The sequence below is a fragment of the Hippopotamus amphibius genome, chromosome 8 (genome assembly GCF_030028045.1).
Source record: "Hippopotamus amphibius kiboko isolate mHipAmp2 chromosome 8, mHipAmp2.hap2, whole genome shotgun sequence".
NCBI lineage: Eukaryota > Metazoa > Chordata > Mammalia > Artiodactyla > Hippopotamidae > Hippopotamus > Hippopotamus amphibius.
The window spans coordinates 112,189,454-112,206,312 of NC_080193.1; the positions used below are offsets into that span (position 1 = coordinate 112,189,454).

At 40.5% G+C, this 16,859-nt stretch overlaps 1 protein-coding gene across 1 annotated transcript in view; it reads left to right on the forward strand.

The window, feature by feature from the left end:
- The first annotated feature begins 1,518 nt into the window (after positions 1–1,518).
- STAT4 (signal transducer and activator of transcription 4) overlaps positions 1,519–16,859 on the forward strand; it is a 91,894-nt gene continuing 76,553 nt past the window's right edge. Inside the window, exons 1-3 of the mRNA XM_057746478.1 lie at positions 1,519–1,583; positions 3,917–4,045; positions 5,514–5,658. Of these exons, the coding sequence (XP_057602461.1) occupies positions 1,573–1,583; positions 3,917–4,045; positions 5,514–5,658 (285 nt within the window). The 5' untranslated portion in view covers positions 1,519–1,572. The remainder of the gene's footprint in view (positions 1,584–3,916; positions 4,046–5,513; positions 5,659–16,859) is intronic.

The window sequence follows — 16,859 nt, forward strand, 5'->3', positions numbered from 1 at the left end:
TGGGGGGGGGGGGGAGGTGAAAAATTTCCAGGAGAGGTTAGGACCAGGTTGTACAGAACTTTGAGTGCCTAGAATCTGGAGTGTTTCCTATAGGCAGTGACCGCTTCCCCAGAAGAAAACCAGGCTTTGCCCCGTAGTTCATGGACCAGCCCAAAGGAGACACTTTCTTCAGGTGGGGACAGAGCAGCATAAGCTCCTGGAAACTGCCCAGGGAGCAAGCAGCCAGGACCAGCTCTACCTGACGCGTGAATTTAGAGTGATGACTTTGAATTTAGATGTGTGGCTTTGGGGTCGATTGACTTCTTTTTTGTGAGTGAGGGAGAGGGGTGGTAGATTTACACATGATAATAATGTCCCCTGAAAGAGGGCCCTCCGTGGTGCTGGTCAGGATAATGGTGAAGCCAGGCCTTTGACCTTGGCGGGTGGCTCTAGGCAGCGCATAAGCAGATCGAGCCTACCGCCTTCAGTCTACCTTCCTTTAGTTTTGCCTTTATCTTCCTGAACTTTTGTAGAACTGTTACTGCGCGTCAGGGGGTTAACATCTGGCTCCGAGGGGATGAAAGGAAAAGAGCACTCAGGAGGAAGCTGAACCCACTCCCAGACTCTTATCCAGCCTCCGCAGCTAACTCAGTGCGAAACTCTGGTCACCTCTCTGGGCCTGTCTCTTCAGATGTGAAAGAGGAATCAGAACCACATGAGGTCAAGGCTCCCCCCAGCTCTGTGATTCTGGAACCAGCCCACGTCACAAAGGGAGAAGGGCATCCCCCTGGGCAACCAGGTGTAGGACTACCGGGGAGGGAAGGAGGAGACCGGGCTAGTAAGGGCAGGAGTCCACCTACGACTGGAGCTGGCCCGCACCTTTGGGTGAGGCTGTCCTCCTGGTGAGCAGACCCTGCTGGAATCCGCGCACAGTGGTCTTCCATTTGCTGTTTTCATCCTGGCAACCCACCCCTTTCTGGCTGGCTCTTTCCACGGTGAGTGATCTGTTAGGAGAAAGCTGGGAAGCCAGGAATTTCGCTCCAGGCAAGTAAGTCTGCAGGGCGTCCCAGATGGTCTGGGGAAACCGAAAGAAAACGAGTGTGTGTGGCCCCCAACCCCGCTCCTCCTGACACCCCCGGGCCACAGGCAGTGGCCACAGTGATTGATAGGGTGGAGGAGAGGGCGCCCTGCGAAGCTGCGTCAGCCAGACGGTTTCTGCTCTTTCGCGTTTCTAGAATAGAGAGTGGGTGGGAACGACCCAAGTAAAGTCCCAGAGACTCTAACACTGACGCACAGGAAAGCCTCAAGTGGGAGGAGAAATGCAAATCCCCTGCTGACGATGGCGTCAGCGGCTAGGTCCTGGGGACCGTGAAGCGCGCTGCCAACTTTGGACTTGAGCACCGCCTGGGACGCGGGCTGAGAGCCAGGTAAGGAGGCAGACCACACCTTCGCCTTGCTTCTGCGGAGGAGCGCGGGCCAGGAGATGCTCCTGCCGGACGCTGCGGAGCCTTCGCGGTTCCCTTGCTGTTTTGACAGTGGCTTCACGTTAACCTAGCTGAGGATGGGTAGTTTGAAAAAGAAGCGATCGACTCCATGACTCAAAGGTGCGCTGTGGCGCGGGTCTCTCGGAGAGGCTCGGGCGCTCTGCCCGCGAGAATGTGAGCGGTGGGTGGGACCCTGACCGCGGAGGTGTGTCGGACCCTGACCGCGGAGGTGTGTCCTCGTGAGGTGCCGAGTGGGGGCCCCTCTGCACTTTCTTAGCCAGTTTCTCTCAACTGTAATGTCTGACATAGGATTGCATGTCTCGGCTTCAGATAAAAGCCCGCAGCTGAGGTAGCTAGTGCTTGAAGCTTTGATGAGAGCAGTGATATTTTAGGGCAGGTCGCCTCCTTTGCAAGCTGCGGGTCACAGAACCAAAGCGGCACCATTACCTCCCAGGCGGTGGGACAAAATGACCTATTATAGGGATCTTCTAGGGCCAAGCATTCGAAGAGGCTAGGCATGCACTCAGTTTTCAAAAGAAATGCTCCACAGTTTTCTTGGAATGAGAGTATTAGCACTTAGAGCGAAAGATGTTTTTTAGGTCCTTTAAAGGCACATCTAGAAGCTGCAACAGAAAAGAACGTCCTAAGGCTATAAACCTATATTTTTCCCTTTTCAGCCTTGAGTTCAGCTCTCTGGAGGGTAGACTCAGATCCTAGGAGTGATCTATTTAACTTTAGGATGGGTTCAGTCCACTTAATTCTTAGTTAGAAAACAGATTTTCATCCGAATCATAGCAAGGGTTTAACAACAGTAGCAATTACGATTGTAATGCTATTTTCAGCACCTGTTCTCTTGTCATTAACTAGAATAAATTCATAGAGATAGAGCAGGACAATGGCAGTAGTGACAGGGGGACAAATATGCCAATTTTGGGGTGGAATGTGTATACACCCAGCATCTGGAAAAACAACCATGTCTGGTGTCAGGACCTCAGGTTAATCCGTAGGAGCTGCGTGTCTTGGGCAAGAGTCATTTGGCCTATATGTCCCTCAGATGTTTTTTCATTTTAAAGCTGGGGTAATACTATCCACCTGTGCTATTCACAGCATCAGGAGCACCACTCATTCTTCTCTTAATGAGCACTTACTGAGCACTTACAACACACCTAGGATTTTATTTGTAAATATAAAGTGATAGGGAAGTGAAACATTTCTTTTTCCAGTTGCTTTCTTTTAGCAAAATATTGGCAATAATCTTTTTCTAATACATTTCAATCAGGGAAAAGATGCCCCCCAAATGGTTCCATTTGAAACCTGAGGAATATGTATATGAAATATATGAAATTTATTATCATGATGTTCTGTAGGCAAAAGGAAATCTTAGCTTACCTACAAAATAGGTTGAAATACTATCATGATTGATCACATAAAAGTTTTTTTGGTTTGATCTAGAATTACTGACAAAACAATAAAAAAATTGACTTTGGAAAAAGTAAAAGACTGGAATTTCAAGGAGAGATATCATATTAATTTCCCTGAGTTAAGAAATATGTCTAAAGCTTCTAAATTGGACAGAGTGGGATTATGTTGGGGAAACACATACTTTTGTTTTATGACAGGCTGCCAACTACGTATCAAGTGTGGTTTCTTCTTAAGTATCTTGAGGGTTTAACCACTGACAGATGTACATCAGAGACTAATTAAAAGTGGACTTTAAAAGCTTTGTCCAGCCATAGTGGATCATTACAGAGAGAAATAAAAATGTTTGCTTGTTCAGAGGTATTTTGAACTGAAAAAGTTAGAGCCCGTGGAAGTGTATACATGAAACCCTTCATTAAGGTAAGACTGTATTAGACTACAAGTCTAGGAACATAAGGCTGACTCTAGAAGCTAGATAAATCTGAAATAAAGAAAAAAGGATTGGGCAGTTTTATATATAAGAAGCTTTTATTGGGTGTTCCTCACATATAAAGCCTTAAGAGGGTCTTAGGAGGTATAGTTGAGTATGTTATTTGCCTTCAAGTTGCTCAAAGTCTAACGGTGTAGAGGGAGCAAAGGGTAGGTACGGAGCTTGTTGAGAATACAGATCTGTGTAGACAGATGGGGGGTGGGGATGGGAGGTGAGGGGTGTTGAGGGGGAGTGAAAGCTTTCTAGAGAAAGTGGAACAGGAGTTTCTGTTAGAACAAAAAAGGACATGGCTTGGGGGCAGAGAAAGAATCCTGTTTCCTTCATTAGGGATGACTTACAAAAAAGCTCAGAATTACATTATCTTTGGATTGAAAACATTTTCTCTTTTCTGTTTTCTTTAATTGGGTGACTATAAAAGATGAGAATTTTTTTTCACCAGTTAGTTAATGGACAACTTTGTCTGAAATCCAAGAAAAAATGAAAACATGTACCGTAGTTATTAATTAACATTATTTTAAAACTCCAATTTTTCATCTCTATATAGCATGTCTCAGTGGAATCAAGTCCAACAGTTAGAAATAAAATTTTTGGAGCAAGTTGATCAATTCTATGATGACAACTTTCCTATGGAAATTCGGCATCTGTTGGCCCAGTGGATTGAAAATCAAGACTGGTAGGATCAAACGTTATGCGTTTTCCATAGAGGTTGATGCACAAATGCTTTATGATCTATCCACATGGATTTATTCTATGGTCCACTTTTAACTCAGTTGATACTTTCTTATCAGGTAAAGAACTTTCTTTGAGGATTTGGAAAGCTTCCTTAAGGGAGGAGAATCGTTGTCCTTTCCGGTTTCATCCATTGATTGTAGATGAAAACATAATGGTTCTAGTGCTTTGTTTTTGATAAGCCAAACCCCAGTGATTTTCTAAGTATTAAAAAGCCAAGAAATAAATCTATTGTTTATATCCATTCTCTATCACAGACTCAATGTAAATATTTTTCTTAATATGTTTTACATTTTTTAAAGCTCTATTCACCTTGCACAATTAAAAATTTTTTTTTGCTTTAAATAGTCATCTTAAAATTTTTGTTGTGATAAAATAGACATAACACAAAATTTACCATTTTGACCATTTGTTAGGTATACAGTTTAGTGGCATTAAGTACATTCACATTGTTGTGCATCCATCACCACCATCCAGCTCCAGAACTTGTCCACCTTCCCAAGCTGAAACTGTGTACTCATTAAATAATAACCCCATCATTCTCTCCATCACAGCCCCTGGCAACCACTATTCTGTTTTCTGTCTCTGAATCTGACTAGTCTAGGTGCTTCATATAAGTGTTATCACACAAGATTTGTTATTTTGTGGCTGACATTTTACTTAGCATATTCTTTCAAGGTTCTTTCATGTAGCGTTTATCAGAATTTCCTTCCTTTTTAAGGCTGAATAATAGTCTATTGTATGTATATACTGCATTTTATTTATTCATTCATCCTTCAGTGAACATTTGAGTTGTTTCCACCTTTCAGCTATTGTGAATAAAGATAATACAAATGTTGATGTACAAGTATCTACTCAAGTCCCTGCTTTCAGTTCTTTTGAGTATCTACCCAAAAGTGGAATCATATATAATTTTATGTTTATAATTTGAGGAATCTCCATACCATTTTCAACAATGGCTGTACCATTTTCCATTGCCACCAGCAATACACAAGGGTTCCAGTTTCATATCCTCACCAAAACTTATTTTGTGTTTTTGATAATAGCCATCTTAATAGGTGTGAAGTGGTATCTCATGGTTTGATTTGCATTTCCCTAATGATTAGTGATGTTGAATATACTTTCATGTTTACAGTTTAATTTTTAAAAATCATTAAATGCGGGCTTCCTAGGTGGCGCAGTGGTTAAGAATCCGCCTGCCAATGCAGAGATCATGGGTTCGATCTCCAGCTCCAGGAAGATCCCACATGCCACGGAGCAACTAAGCCCGTGTGCCAAAAAAAAAAAAAAAAAATCATTAAATGCGTATCACTGTGGGATATATTTATCACTTGAAAATGATTATGGTTAAAAAAGAAGTAGACATTTTACTAAGTTGTTTCCTGCTATGTAATAACACTTTTGTTTTTTAGGGAGGCAGCGTCTAACAATGAAACCATGGCAACAATTCTTCTTCAAAACTTGTTAATACAACTGGATGAACAGTTAGGTCGCGTTTCCAAAGAGAAAAATCTGCTTTTAATACACAATCTAAAAAGAATTAGGAAAGTCCTTCAGGTGAGAATGCATTGTACTTTTCTTAAATATTTGGATTTATAAGTTTTAAATTCAGTGAAAAAAATTATGTAGCCTTACCTTATTTCCAAACCAGATTTAAGAGGGAAAAAGCTGAATTCTCTATTTTAAATTTTGGCTTCAATTTTATTTCATTACCCAATATTGTTTTTTTTTTTTTATCATGAACTTTTGAATCTAAAATACACTATGAGTGGGAGGGCATGTGATTTGCATGTGACTGTTTACTACTTATGATCAAATTGAGAACGTGGATCAGGGATTTGAAAGATGCTAGTGTCACAGCTATCCCTCCATCCTCCCTTGCCTTTGTCTCTCATGTAATAATTTAGATTTGGTATTGTTCTCATTCATAGGTGGAGGCATTGTGGTTGTATGGACCCTTCCAGATTTGGTTCAAACTTCAAAAGCATTCTTTGGTGCCCTGTAGCTTCCTATTCCAAAAGTTCACCCAGGCAAAGCCCACCTCTGTGTTCCCATAACACCTGCGACACATCTGTACTATAACATTCAATATATTCTACATTAGTGTTATTTCTATGTTTTTCTTCTTCAAATTGTGGGTTACTTGAGGCAGGGACTTTAGCATTCAGCTTTGAATTCCCGGTGCCTGCCACAAAGCTGCACATATGATAGATGTGTAATAGTCATTGATTAAAGGGATGAATGAATGAAGTTGAGTGAAACAGGGATCTAAAGAATGAAGGGCAGGCTACTATTGACGTAAACACAGAGATGCTAATGAAACAAACTCTAAACATGGACTGCTCTAATATTTACTGAGTGCCTATACAGCATATTAGAGAACAAGCAATATACACGTGCTATTTCTCAGTGAGGCATCTTTAGAATCTCAAACTTATAATTAATGCATTGTTAGAACATTTTTCCTAGACTATAATAGAAATGTGCTTGATGTTACTGACATTTGTGAAAGGGACAGAGATATTCACTTTTTATTGTTGTTTGGATTTCATTGTTTTTTGGGGTTGTCTTTTATTGTCGTTATTGTTTCATTGTTGTTTGGATTTTTTCATTGTTGTTTTATTGTTATCTTTGCCTTTGTAACTCTCTACAAATTTGTAAGACACCAGGCCGGGGATAGGAAATGAACTTGCTGCCAACAAAACAGGATTTTTCACAGTGTAAAGCAAACCATCTCTTCCAGAGATAAGACATTTAATCTTGGCTTTATTAGCTAGTGCTCTAATCGTTAAATCTAAAACAGGGGTTTGGCATACTGCTACCCACAAGTCAAATGTGGTCACTGCCTGTTCTTGTAATGGTCCATGACTAAGAATTTTTAAGTGGTTGAAAAAGAGTAAAAGTAAAATAAGTAAGTTTGTGACATGAAAAATAGAGGAAATTCAAATGTCTGTGTTTTGGTGGAACGTAGCTTAGTGAGTTACATACTGATTCTGGCTGCCTTTGCACTGTAGTGGCACAGTTGAGTAGTTGTGACAGAGACTGTATGGACCCACAGCCTAAAATAAAAGTGTGTATATGTGTATCGTGTATGTGTGTGTATGTGTCTGTATTAAGTATGTTTATCTGGCCATTTATGGGAAAGTTTGCTGACCCTTGGTCTTTGCTAGAGGGACATGGATGGATAAAATGGGTGATGCATTTTGGGGTCTTTGGAAATTATGATTCTCAAAATTTGGCCTTGGGCAAGTCACTTAATTTTTCTAAATTCCTGTATCTTTTCATGTAAATAAGGATGATTATTATTTACCTTTGGGGATTGTAAGAAAGACCAGAGATTTTTATTCTGGCAAAAAAAAAAAAAGACAAAAGACAAAAAAATAGGCTTTCAAAAATGGACCTTGTTGTTGATAGGGAAAGCAGCAGGATCTTCTTAGTGTAAATCAAGTGTGAGTATCCAGCCCATCATTTTTCTGAGTGGGGATGAGATTGTGAGGGAGCCCAAGAACCCGCGGTAATTCCCAGTCACATTTCAGCTCAAGCACAAACCTCTCTGCTTATGTCACAGGCCTCCCAGCATCTTGTCTCTATTGACCTTTTCCAGGAAACTGCCCCAAGCTCCTCAATATTGCTGCCTCAGGAAAGTAGATCTGCTCCTTGTCCTGAGCACATCAGGCTCGCCCTAGAAAGACCCTGAGCCTTTGTCCATGACAGTCTCCTGGCCGGGATAGCTCTGCCATCTCTCTTCCCCCAGTGCAGCTCCCATTCATCCCTAGAGGAGCTGTGCAGGCCCCAGGGCAGCGGGAACGCCTGCACCTGTGCCTCACCCCTTATTCGCATTACTCGTGGAGCTTGGGCTGCAAGATGAGCAGCATCTCATCTCTGCTGGATGTCTCAGCAGGCCACGAGCTCTTTGAAGGTACAACTCTGAGCTCCTTTTGTGACCTTCCTCGTCCCTCTAGTACCCACCATGGTTCTACTACAAACTAGAAACTCCAAAAAGAGTTTGGTTGGTTAGGGATTTTGAATGGACAAAAACACTTACTCTTTCCTTTGATTTATAAATGATACTCATTGGTATTTGTATAAATTCAGACACAGTAGAAAATAGTAGTAAAGAACATCGCCAGTTATATTAAGTCTTTTTGATAAAACAAGATCCCCCTTCCCCCAAAAGGAAAAAAAAAAAAAAAAACCTCCTGCTGAAAGAATATTGACACTGTGCTTACCTGGTTTGAACATTTTCATCCTCTGGGATTTTAAATACAATCCATTTTAACTATTACAGCATAAAAGAGCAAACAATATGGTACCAGGGGAACTAAGCAGGTATAAGGTAAACTTATTTTAGCTCTTCAGAGAGCAACTGAGGTCTCCAATTTCCATATTTTAATATACTATTTATATCCCAGCTACTTCTGATAAGAATTTAGAATGGCTTGTTACAAAACACAAATTAAGCCAAACCACTGAACCGAGAGTCAAAGCAACCTCCGAGGTGGAAGCAGTGAACACTGATGTCCAGATTGCCTTAGTCCCTTTAAGGGAAGGCAGCCTCAGGTCAAGGTCAGGAGCAAGGACTGTATTGGGTTGAATCCTGGCTCTGTGACTTGCTTGCTGTGTGACCCAGGGCAAGATGTTCATACTCTCTCAAGTTTCCTTAGTAGTGTCAGTGGAATCACACCTGTACCTACCCCACAGGGATGTTAGGAGCATTAAAAAAAAAATTGCAAAGCATGTGGTAAGGACTGTGTTGGAGTTACTAAAAATAAATATCTGTCCCAGCTATTTCAAGAATGCTTCACCCTGTTCTTGGGCCTTTTTAAGAAACCAATAGAATTTATTTTTTAAAGCAGTTTTAGGCTTACAGAAAAATTGAACAGATAGTATAGAAAGTTCCCAAATACTCCTTCTCCATCTGCCTCTCCCCAGTTTCTCATATCATTATCTGGCATTGGTTTTTACATTTGTTTCAGTTGATGAACCTATTGTGGTACATTATTGTTAACTTAAAGTCCGAGATTACATTAGGGTCTACTCTCTGTGTTGTGCAATTCTGTAGGTTTTGACAAATGCATGATGTCATGTATCCGCCATATGAGTTTCACTGCCCTGAGAATTTCCTCTGCTCTGCCAGTTCATTCATCCCTCCCTCCCCATCCCCTAACTCCTGGCAACCACTAATCTTTTTACTCTATAGTTATACCTTTTGCAGAATGTCATATAGTTGAAATCATGCAGTATGTAGACTTTTTGATTGTCTCTCCTCACTTAGTTATATGCTTTTAAGTTTCCTCAGTGTCTTTTTGTAGCTTGATAGCTCTTTTTTATCATTGAATGATATTCCTTTTCATGGAGATACTACAGTTTCTTTATCCATGTTAGGGAATTATAAACAAAGCTGATATTAACATTTATGTGTAGGTTTTTGTGTGGGCATGAGTTTTCAACACATTTGGGTTGATACCTCAGAGCCTGATTGCTGAATCTTTGTTCTTGGATCTTCTGTTGAAAATCTTTTTTCCTTATGTATTTTCTTGTCTGTGTCTTAGTCTATTCTGGAGGCTATAGCAAAAATACAATTGATTGGGTGGATTTTAAGTAAAAGACATTATTTTTCACAGTTCTGGATAGGAAGCCCAAGATCAAGGTGCTGGCATATTCAGTGTCTAATTCAGGTTTCTGGTTCATAGATGGCTGTCTTTTCACTGTAACCTCACAGGGACGCTCTCTAGGTTCTCTTTTGAAAGAACACTAACCCCATTCAAGAGGGCTCTGCCCTTATAACCTAATCACTTATCAGAGGCTCTACCCACTAATACCATCACATTAGGGATTTCAGCATATGAAGTGGGGAGACACAAATATTCAGCCTCTAACAACCTTTCTCTTTCTCCCTCAGGATGACTATAAAAAAATTAAAACAGTGCATATTCGCAATTTTAAAAATTGAAGCAATACAAAAATATGCAAAGGAAATATGAAATAATCCAAAATCTGCTTCCTAGATATAACCATATTCATATTTGATGAACATTATTCTTAACATATATACACACACGCACACACGCACGCACGCGTGCACACACACACACACACAGATGGTAGGGCAGGCTGCTGTTGACATTTTATACTCAGTTGCTATCAGCATCTTTGTAGCCTCCTGTGCCCCCACCGCCATCTCCACTCTGCTCTCTCCCCACCTGCAGTAACCACTAATCTAAATTTTGCATTTATCAGTCTCTTCCTTTTTGTTAGTTTACCATACATATTGGCATCCTTAGACGATATAGTAGAGAGGTTTGCAAGTTACCAAATGTCACACAAATGGGATCACATTATATTTATTCTTCACAACTTTTCTTCACCCAGCATAGTTCCTGAGATTCATCCATGTTGTTGTATGTAGCAGTAGTTCATTCATTTTCATTGCTACATAGTATTCTGTTGTGTGACTATGTCGCGGTGTATTTGTTTTACTGTTAATGGGCACTTGGGTTATTTCCAGTATTTCTTTGCTATTTCAGACACTGCTGGTCTGCATATTCTTTTGTGTGCCCCTTGGTGCACATATGCATGCAGTTCTCTGGGCTGTATACCTAGGAGTGAAATACTGAATCATGGAGTATGTATATCTTTAATTGTACTAGATCATGTCAAAATTGTTTTCCAAAATGGCTATGCAAGTTTACACTCTCCCAGTAGAGTAAGAGATCTGGCTCCGTATTCTTGTCCATACTAGAAATGGACATATATTATGTACATATCTGGTGCTGTATATGTCTAATTCCTTCAGTTTAATTTTTTGTTCTTTTTCTAACTTCTTTATTCAGATGCTTACTTTATTCCCAGCCTTTTTCTTTCTTATACATGAATTTAACACTATACATTTTTGAGAGGAACTTTTTATGTACTTTAATATGCAGTGCTCTCATTGTTTACATCTAAATGTTCCATAAGTCCAGTTTTGACTTCTATCTCTAGCTAGCTAAACTTAAAAACTGTCCCACTAAAAATACATAGAAATGCTGGATAAAATGTAACAGACTTTTAAATGCATAAATTTATCACAAATTGAGGTGTTATAGAACCCCAAAATTTTAAACTATAAAACAGACTGTGAATAGGAGTTGACTTGGTGGCTGTCGTATATTCTTAGATTCTAGAAATACAGGTCCCAAGCATGATAAATAAAAAGAAACTGCAGGACACCAGAGAGAAAGAAAAGATCCTAAAAGTAGCAAGAGACACCAGATATATTACCTACATAGAAATGAGAGAGAAACTGAAAGCCAAATTTAAAACAGAATCAAGTGAGAGAAGAGTGGAATAACCTCTTTGCAGAGCTAGAATACAATATCCATCAACTTAGAATTCTATACCCAGCTCAATTATTATACAAAATTTAAAGTTCACTACAAAGATAGGCTCGCAGAAGGAACTACTAAAGGGAATGAGACACAGATGTTAAGCACATATGCTAAAATATCAAAAGTACCACTACAAAAAGTGAAAATAGAGTGCATGAAAGATTGAAAGTGCACAATAAGATATCAGAAAAAATATCCATTATGTGGACAAAAATGAGCAGTTCTAAGACAAACTGTAGTTTTTACAAGGCTGTATCTAAAACATGAAATAACAAAGTGATGAGATCAAAGAGGTAAGCTGGGCTGTCTGGTGCAGAAGATTGTGGGTCTTGGTCAGGACTCAGTCTCGTACTGAGTGTGATGGGAAGCCATTGGGAGGTTTGAGTGGAGGTGTGACATGAACTGATTTCTGCTTTTTAAGCTGACTCTGACTGTTAAATGAATTGTAGTTAGTCAAGAAACAATCAGGGAGACGTGTTAGAAAATTCCACTGATTTTTTAAAACAACATACTGAAGTCAATCCTTTCCCATTACTATGGGTTTATCAACTCTCCTAAACTTCTAGAAGTTTTTGCTTTGTGTATTTGTTGCTATGTTGTGAGGAGCATAAGTACAAGACAATACTGGTGAATTCAACTTTTTTTCCCCCAATTAGGTTAAATTATATATTTATTTATTTATTTAAGCACTTTATTGGAATATAATTGCTTTACACTCTTGTACCAGCTTATGAGGTACACCAAAGTGAATCAGCTGTATGACGAAGTGAGAGAGTAGCATAGACATATATACACCACAAACTGTAAAATAGATAGCTAGTGGGTAGTTGCTGTATAACAAAGGGAGATCAACTCGATGATGGGTGATGCCTTAGAGGGCCAGGACAGGGAGGGTGGGGGGGAGTCATGGGAGGGGGGGATATGGGGATGGTGAATTCAACTTTTAAAAAATCAATATAAAATATCCTCTTTGACCCATTTATTACATTTGCATTTTGAAATTCTATTGTGTGGTTTTTGTTACCATTTGCTAACAGGCAAATGAATCCATCATTTCACTCTCATACCTCGTCTGTCACTTTGTACTGAGTCTTCTGTAAATATCACATAACAAATCTTATCATCTAGTCAACAAATATTTAATGAGTTATTATGTCATCAGTCAAATCTTAAGCACTAGGAATACAATTGGAGGAAGTCATGAAGTTACAGTCTAAAAAACTCACACCTCCTTCATTTTTGTTTTTAACTTATAGGAACTTTTATGGCTGTCCCTCACAAATTAGTGTTAGGGAAGTAAGGAGAAACAGCCAACAGCAAACTTGTCTGATAATAGAAAAAAACCTCCATCTATTAGAAGGCTGACTTCAGGGTTTTGGTGTTAACTCTGTGGTTAGTAATCCCACCACCTATAGAGTATTTTTCACCCACCAGGGTAATGAGTCTATTAGTGAGAGTTTTAGACTCTGTGTGTGAGGGGGCACAGGCAAGTGCAACCCACACCTCACATGTTCTATTCTCTGCACTCTTGTGGCCTCTTTCTCAGAGGTGTTTGGATTTGCTTGAACAAAATACGTGTTGAAGTTGAAAGCTCCTCGAAAGTTGGGCAAACAGTGGTTCCACCTTGTCCAGTCTGTAAAACTCCTATTGTTGGTTCTGAGTATCAGGCAACATGAGATTTTAATGTGACAAGGTGGAGGATAAGAGACACATTTTTGCAGTATGAGGGAGAAAAAAGTTGCTTTAACTGCTGAGCAGCTCTAAATCTGCCAGATCGTATCCTCTAACTCATGCTGCTTTCTCAGTTCACTCCTCTTCCTTCCCCTCTGTACACCACATGCAAGAGAGGCCACCTCAGCCTCCAGCCTGAACAGAGCCTGGTGTAGCCACTCGGTGTTAACTCTGAAGGAGCTGATTGGAGGGTTCAGTCTTTCAGGTCATTTTCTGCACATGGGCGGCAGCCAGTTTGTCATTTTCACGCCACAGTTATTTCCCCAAGTCCTCAGCACACACCCCCAAAATTGGTTTTCCTCTGAGATAATTACTTGATGCCAGTATCACAATGCTCATATCTCAAGGGCTAAGAGACCTGCATGTTGTGCCACCTAAGATGAAATGTGAGTTGGTGATCAAGGTTTTGTTTACTGCATAATGTGGGACAGCCAACAGAGGCGGGTGGTGTACATCACAATCCTTGTCCTGGCACATCACGGTAAACTGAAAATCCAGCGTGATCAACTCAAGGCTCCACCCACCTGAAACTTCATTCATGCATCATTTTGTGCACATTCCTCCAAGACTTCATCTTATCCAAGCCTGCCTAGATTGGTCTCCCTCATATTGTCTTCTCTTATAATTCATTACTTATCTATAATGATTTGTTCTTTCCCTCTTTATGAAATAATTACTTTTTCTATAGTGCACGCTTTTACATTCCAAATGATAGCTTGGATTTCTTTTTTTTATTAATTAAGTAATTAATTAGCTGCATTGGGTCTTCATTGCTGCGAATGGGCTTTCTCTAGTTGTGGCGAGCAGGGGCCCCTCTTTGTTGCGGTACAGTGGCTTCTCTTGTTGTGGAGCACGGGCTCGAGGCATGTGAGCTTCAGTAGTTGTGGCTCGAGGGCTCCATAGTTGCAGCTCATGGGCTCTAGAGCACAGGCTCAGTAATTATGGCGCATGGGCTTGGCTGCTTTGTGGCATATGGGATCTTCCTGGACCAGGGTTCAAACCTGTGTCTCCTGCATTGGCAGGCAGATTCTTAACCACTGCGACACCAGGGAAGTCCCATTAGTTTGGATTTCTTAAAGTAGGCCTTATATAATTTGCTTTGGCATATACTGTGCACCTACTCCACAGACATTTGTTGATTGAATATTGGTTTCATGAATTTTAACAGCAGACTTGTAATGATTGCAGAAAATACAAGGGGAAAAGGACATAAATAAAACTCTGATGTTCCAAAAGTTTGCAATCTAGAATGGAGACCAAAGTGCAAATAAATATGATGCAGTGTGGGAGGCACCACGGTCGGGGGATCTGCAGTCGTGATTGGCAGAGTTGGGAGCATTTGAGCTGGTTCTAAGAGGATGGGTCAGAACTCTCTGAAGAGAAGAAGGGAGGAAAGGGAATCATCTGCAGAGGGGAAAGCAGGAGCAAGAACACAGCAGGAGAACCCCCACCCCTCAGACAAGCTGGGCACCTCAAACATTGAAAGCGGGTTGTATGAGGACTTCGGATGCCATGCTAAGCAGTTCGGACTTCGACAATGGGGAGCCATCAAAGGTTTTTAAGCCAAAGTGTGACATGAGTATAGGGGTTTTTTTTTTAAAAAAAAAAACCTATACAGAGCAAGCTTTCTCTCTAGAAAGACCCATCCCTTATCTGCTGTAGGCAAAAGAATATTGGAGAATTCTCCTAAGGCTGAAAGTTTTTCTTTGCTCATTCTAGCCCCTACTCTCCCTCTCCTTAAATCATCTGAATTTAGAGAACTGAGCCAGAGATTGGATACGTTTCATTTTCCCTAACTCAAAAACTAGCTATGGTGTTCCCAAGGGAAAAAAAAAAAAACCTAAACTAATTCATATGATGAAAAGTCAAGTCCAGCTCTTGGTTTTGGGAAATATGAAGCCCGTGCAGTTTATCCAGGAGCTGTCATGGAAAGTCCAGACACAGGGATGAGGCCGGAATCTGCCGGCCTGACAGACTAACAGAAGATTTAGAGGAATTGCCAACCCCAGAGGCAGCAGCCACCCCCAAGAATAAATTAGATTTCCATAGCCCCTAGTGTGATGACTAACCTTGCCATTGAGAACATGGGTGGAGAAATACGGATGCCAGTTGAGGAAGAGGATATGAAAATGTTCCGAGTCCGAAGCTGACTTTTACTACCCATGGGTTTCATATGCTGGGAGTGTTATGGTGGCAGTGAAGAAAAAGCTGAGCAGATATTCACCTTAAAAGTAGGAGAATGTATAATTCAGTTTTTTAAAAATTAGTTTCTTATTTTAGTTGTTCCTATCTCATGGAGACGAAGATGCATGGGAAAGCTGGCTACGCTGTTCTAAATCCATTGTGACTCGGAAATTTGCAAAATCACTTTTACGGTGTACGTTGTAATTTATCAATGAAAAGTTCATTGTTGGGGAAGAAGCTGGTTTTCTCACCAAGTCAGCAGGTGCCATCTGGGCTTACATTACTGATTTCTCCTGAAATGACCTGGGGAACAAAAGATTTGCTCAGTTGACCCCTATCTCTCACACTACTTCCTTTTAAAAAATGAGAATCCAAAGCCAAGTACTTGGTACTTAGTTGATCACCAGCACTTATTATCATAATCCTCCGATTGGCTTCTTTGGTTGAAAACATAGTGATATTACTCCCAGCTGCTTAGTGGGCTCCTAAGTGCACAGTGCGGTGCTAAAATGGTACAGGTAGCCAAGAACTATTTTTACCAGAAGAACGAGAAGAACCTCCTGTGTGCCTATGGAGTCAAGAACCTGCTTATTTTCTGTCCTTTAATCTGTGATCTCTGCCTCAGTAGAAAGATGTGGAAATGAGAAAATAAGCCATACCATATCAAACTTTTAAAAAACAGCTGCCTTTCCTATTTACCAGGTCTTCATAACTTACTTCATCTCTGTCAGGATTTATTTTGGGAAAAATTAATATCTCATCAGTTCTCTGTAGTTCACTACACCATCAACTCACCATTTCTCCTCCTCTAGACTATTCTGTTTCCTTCTATGAACAATGAAAAGTCTTCCCAGAGAAAGAGTAGAGATAGAGATAGAGAGAGAGAGAGTTAGAGACAGAGACAGAGGCTTCATGGCAACAGTGTGGAGGATAGTGTGGCAGAGGTGAGCTTGGAGGCATGGAGACCTGTTTGGATATTACTGCAGTAGTTCAAGCGATGCTGGGCTAGGCAATGACAAGGATGAAAAGAAATGTGTTGGAGAGAGAACTTGGTAAAAGAATTGTTACACAATGAGTGAACAGATATGAAATGTGTGAGAGAGAAGAGCAAGGAATGAGAGATGATTGAGAGTTTTAGTTTGGGTGATTACATGATGTTGATGCATAATGAAGATTAGGTTCGGGGAAGGAAGTGGGCTAACAAGATGAGTTTGATAACTTCTAAGTGGAGTGTAGTAGAAAGTTAATGGGAAGTAACTGGAACTAATGTGTCTACATAGTCTCCTCTGCAAGGCTGTGAGCTCCTAGGCATATTCATCTTTGCATCCCCAGAGCTTAACACAAGCCCAGCATGTAGTAAGGGCTCAGTGTCTTGTTTAATACATGAAGAGTTTAACTGACATTGAAAATGTGAATGTGGCCTTGTTGCAATGAGTATCCCTAAATAAATGGAGCAAATATAATGTCATTATT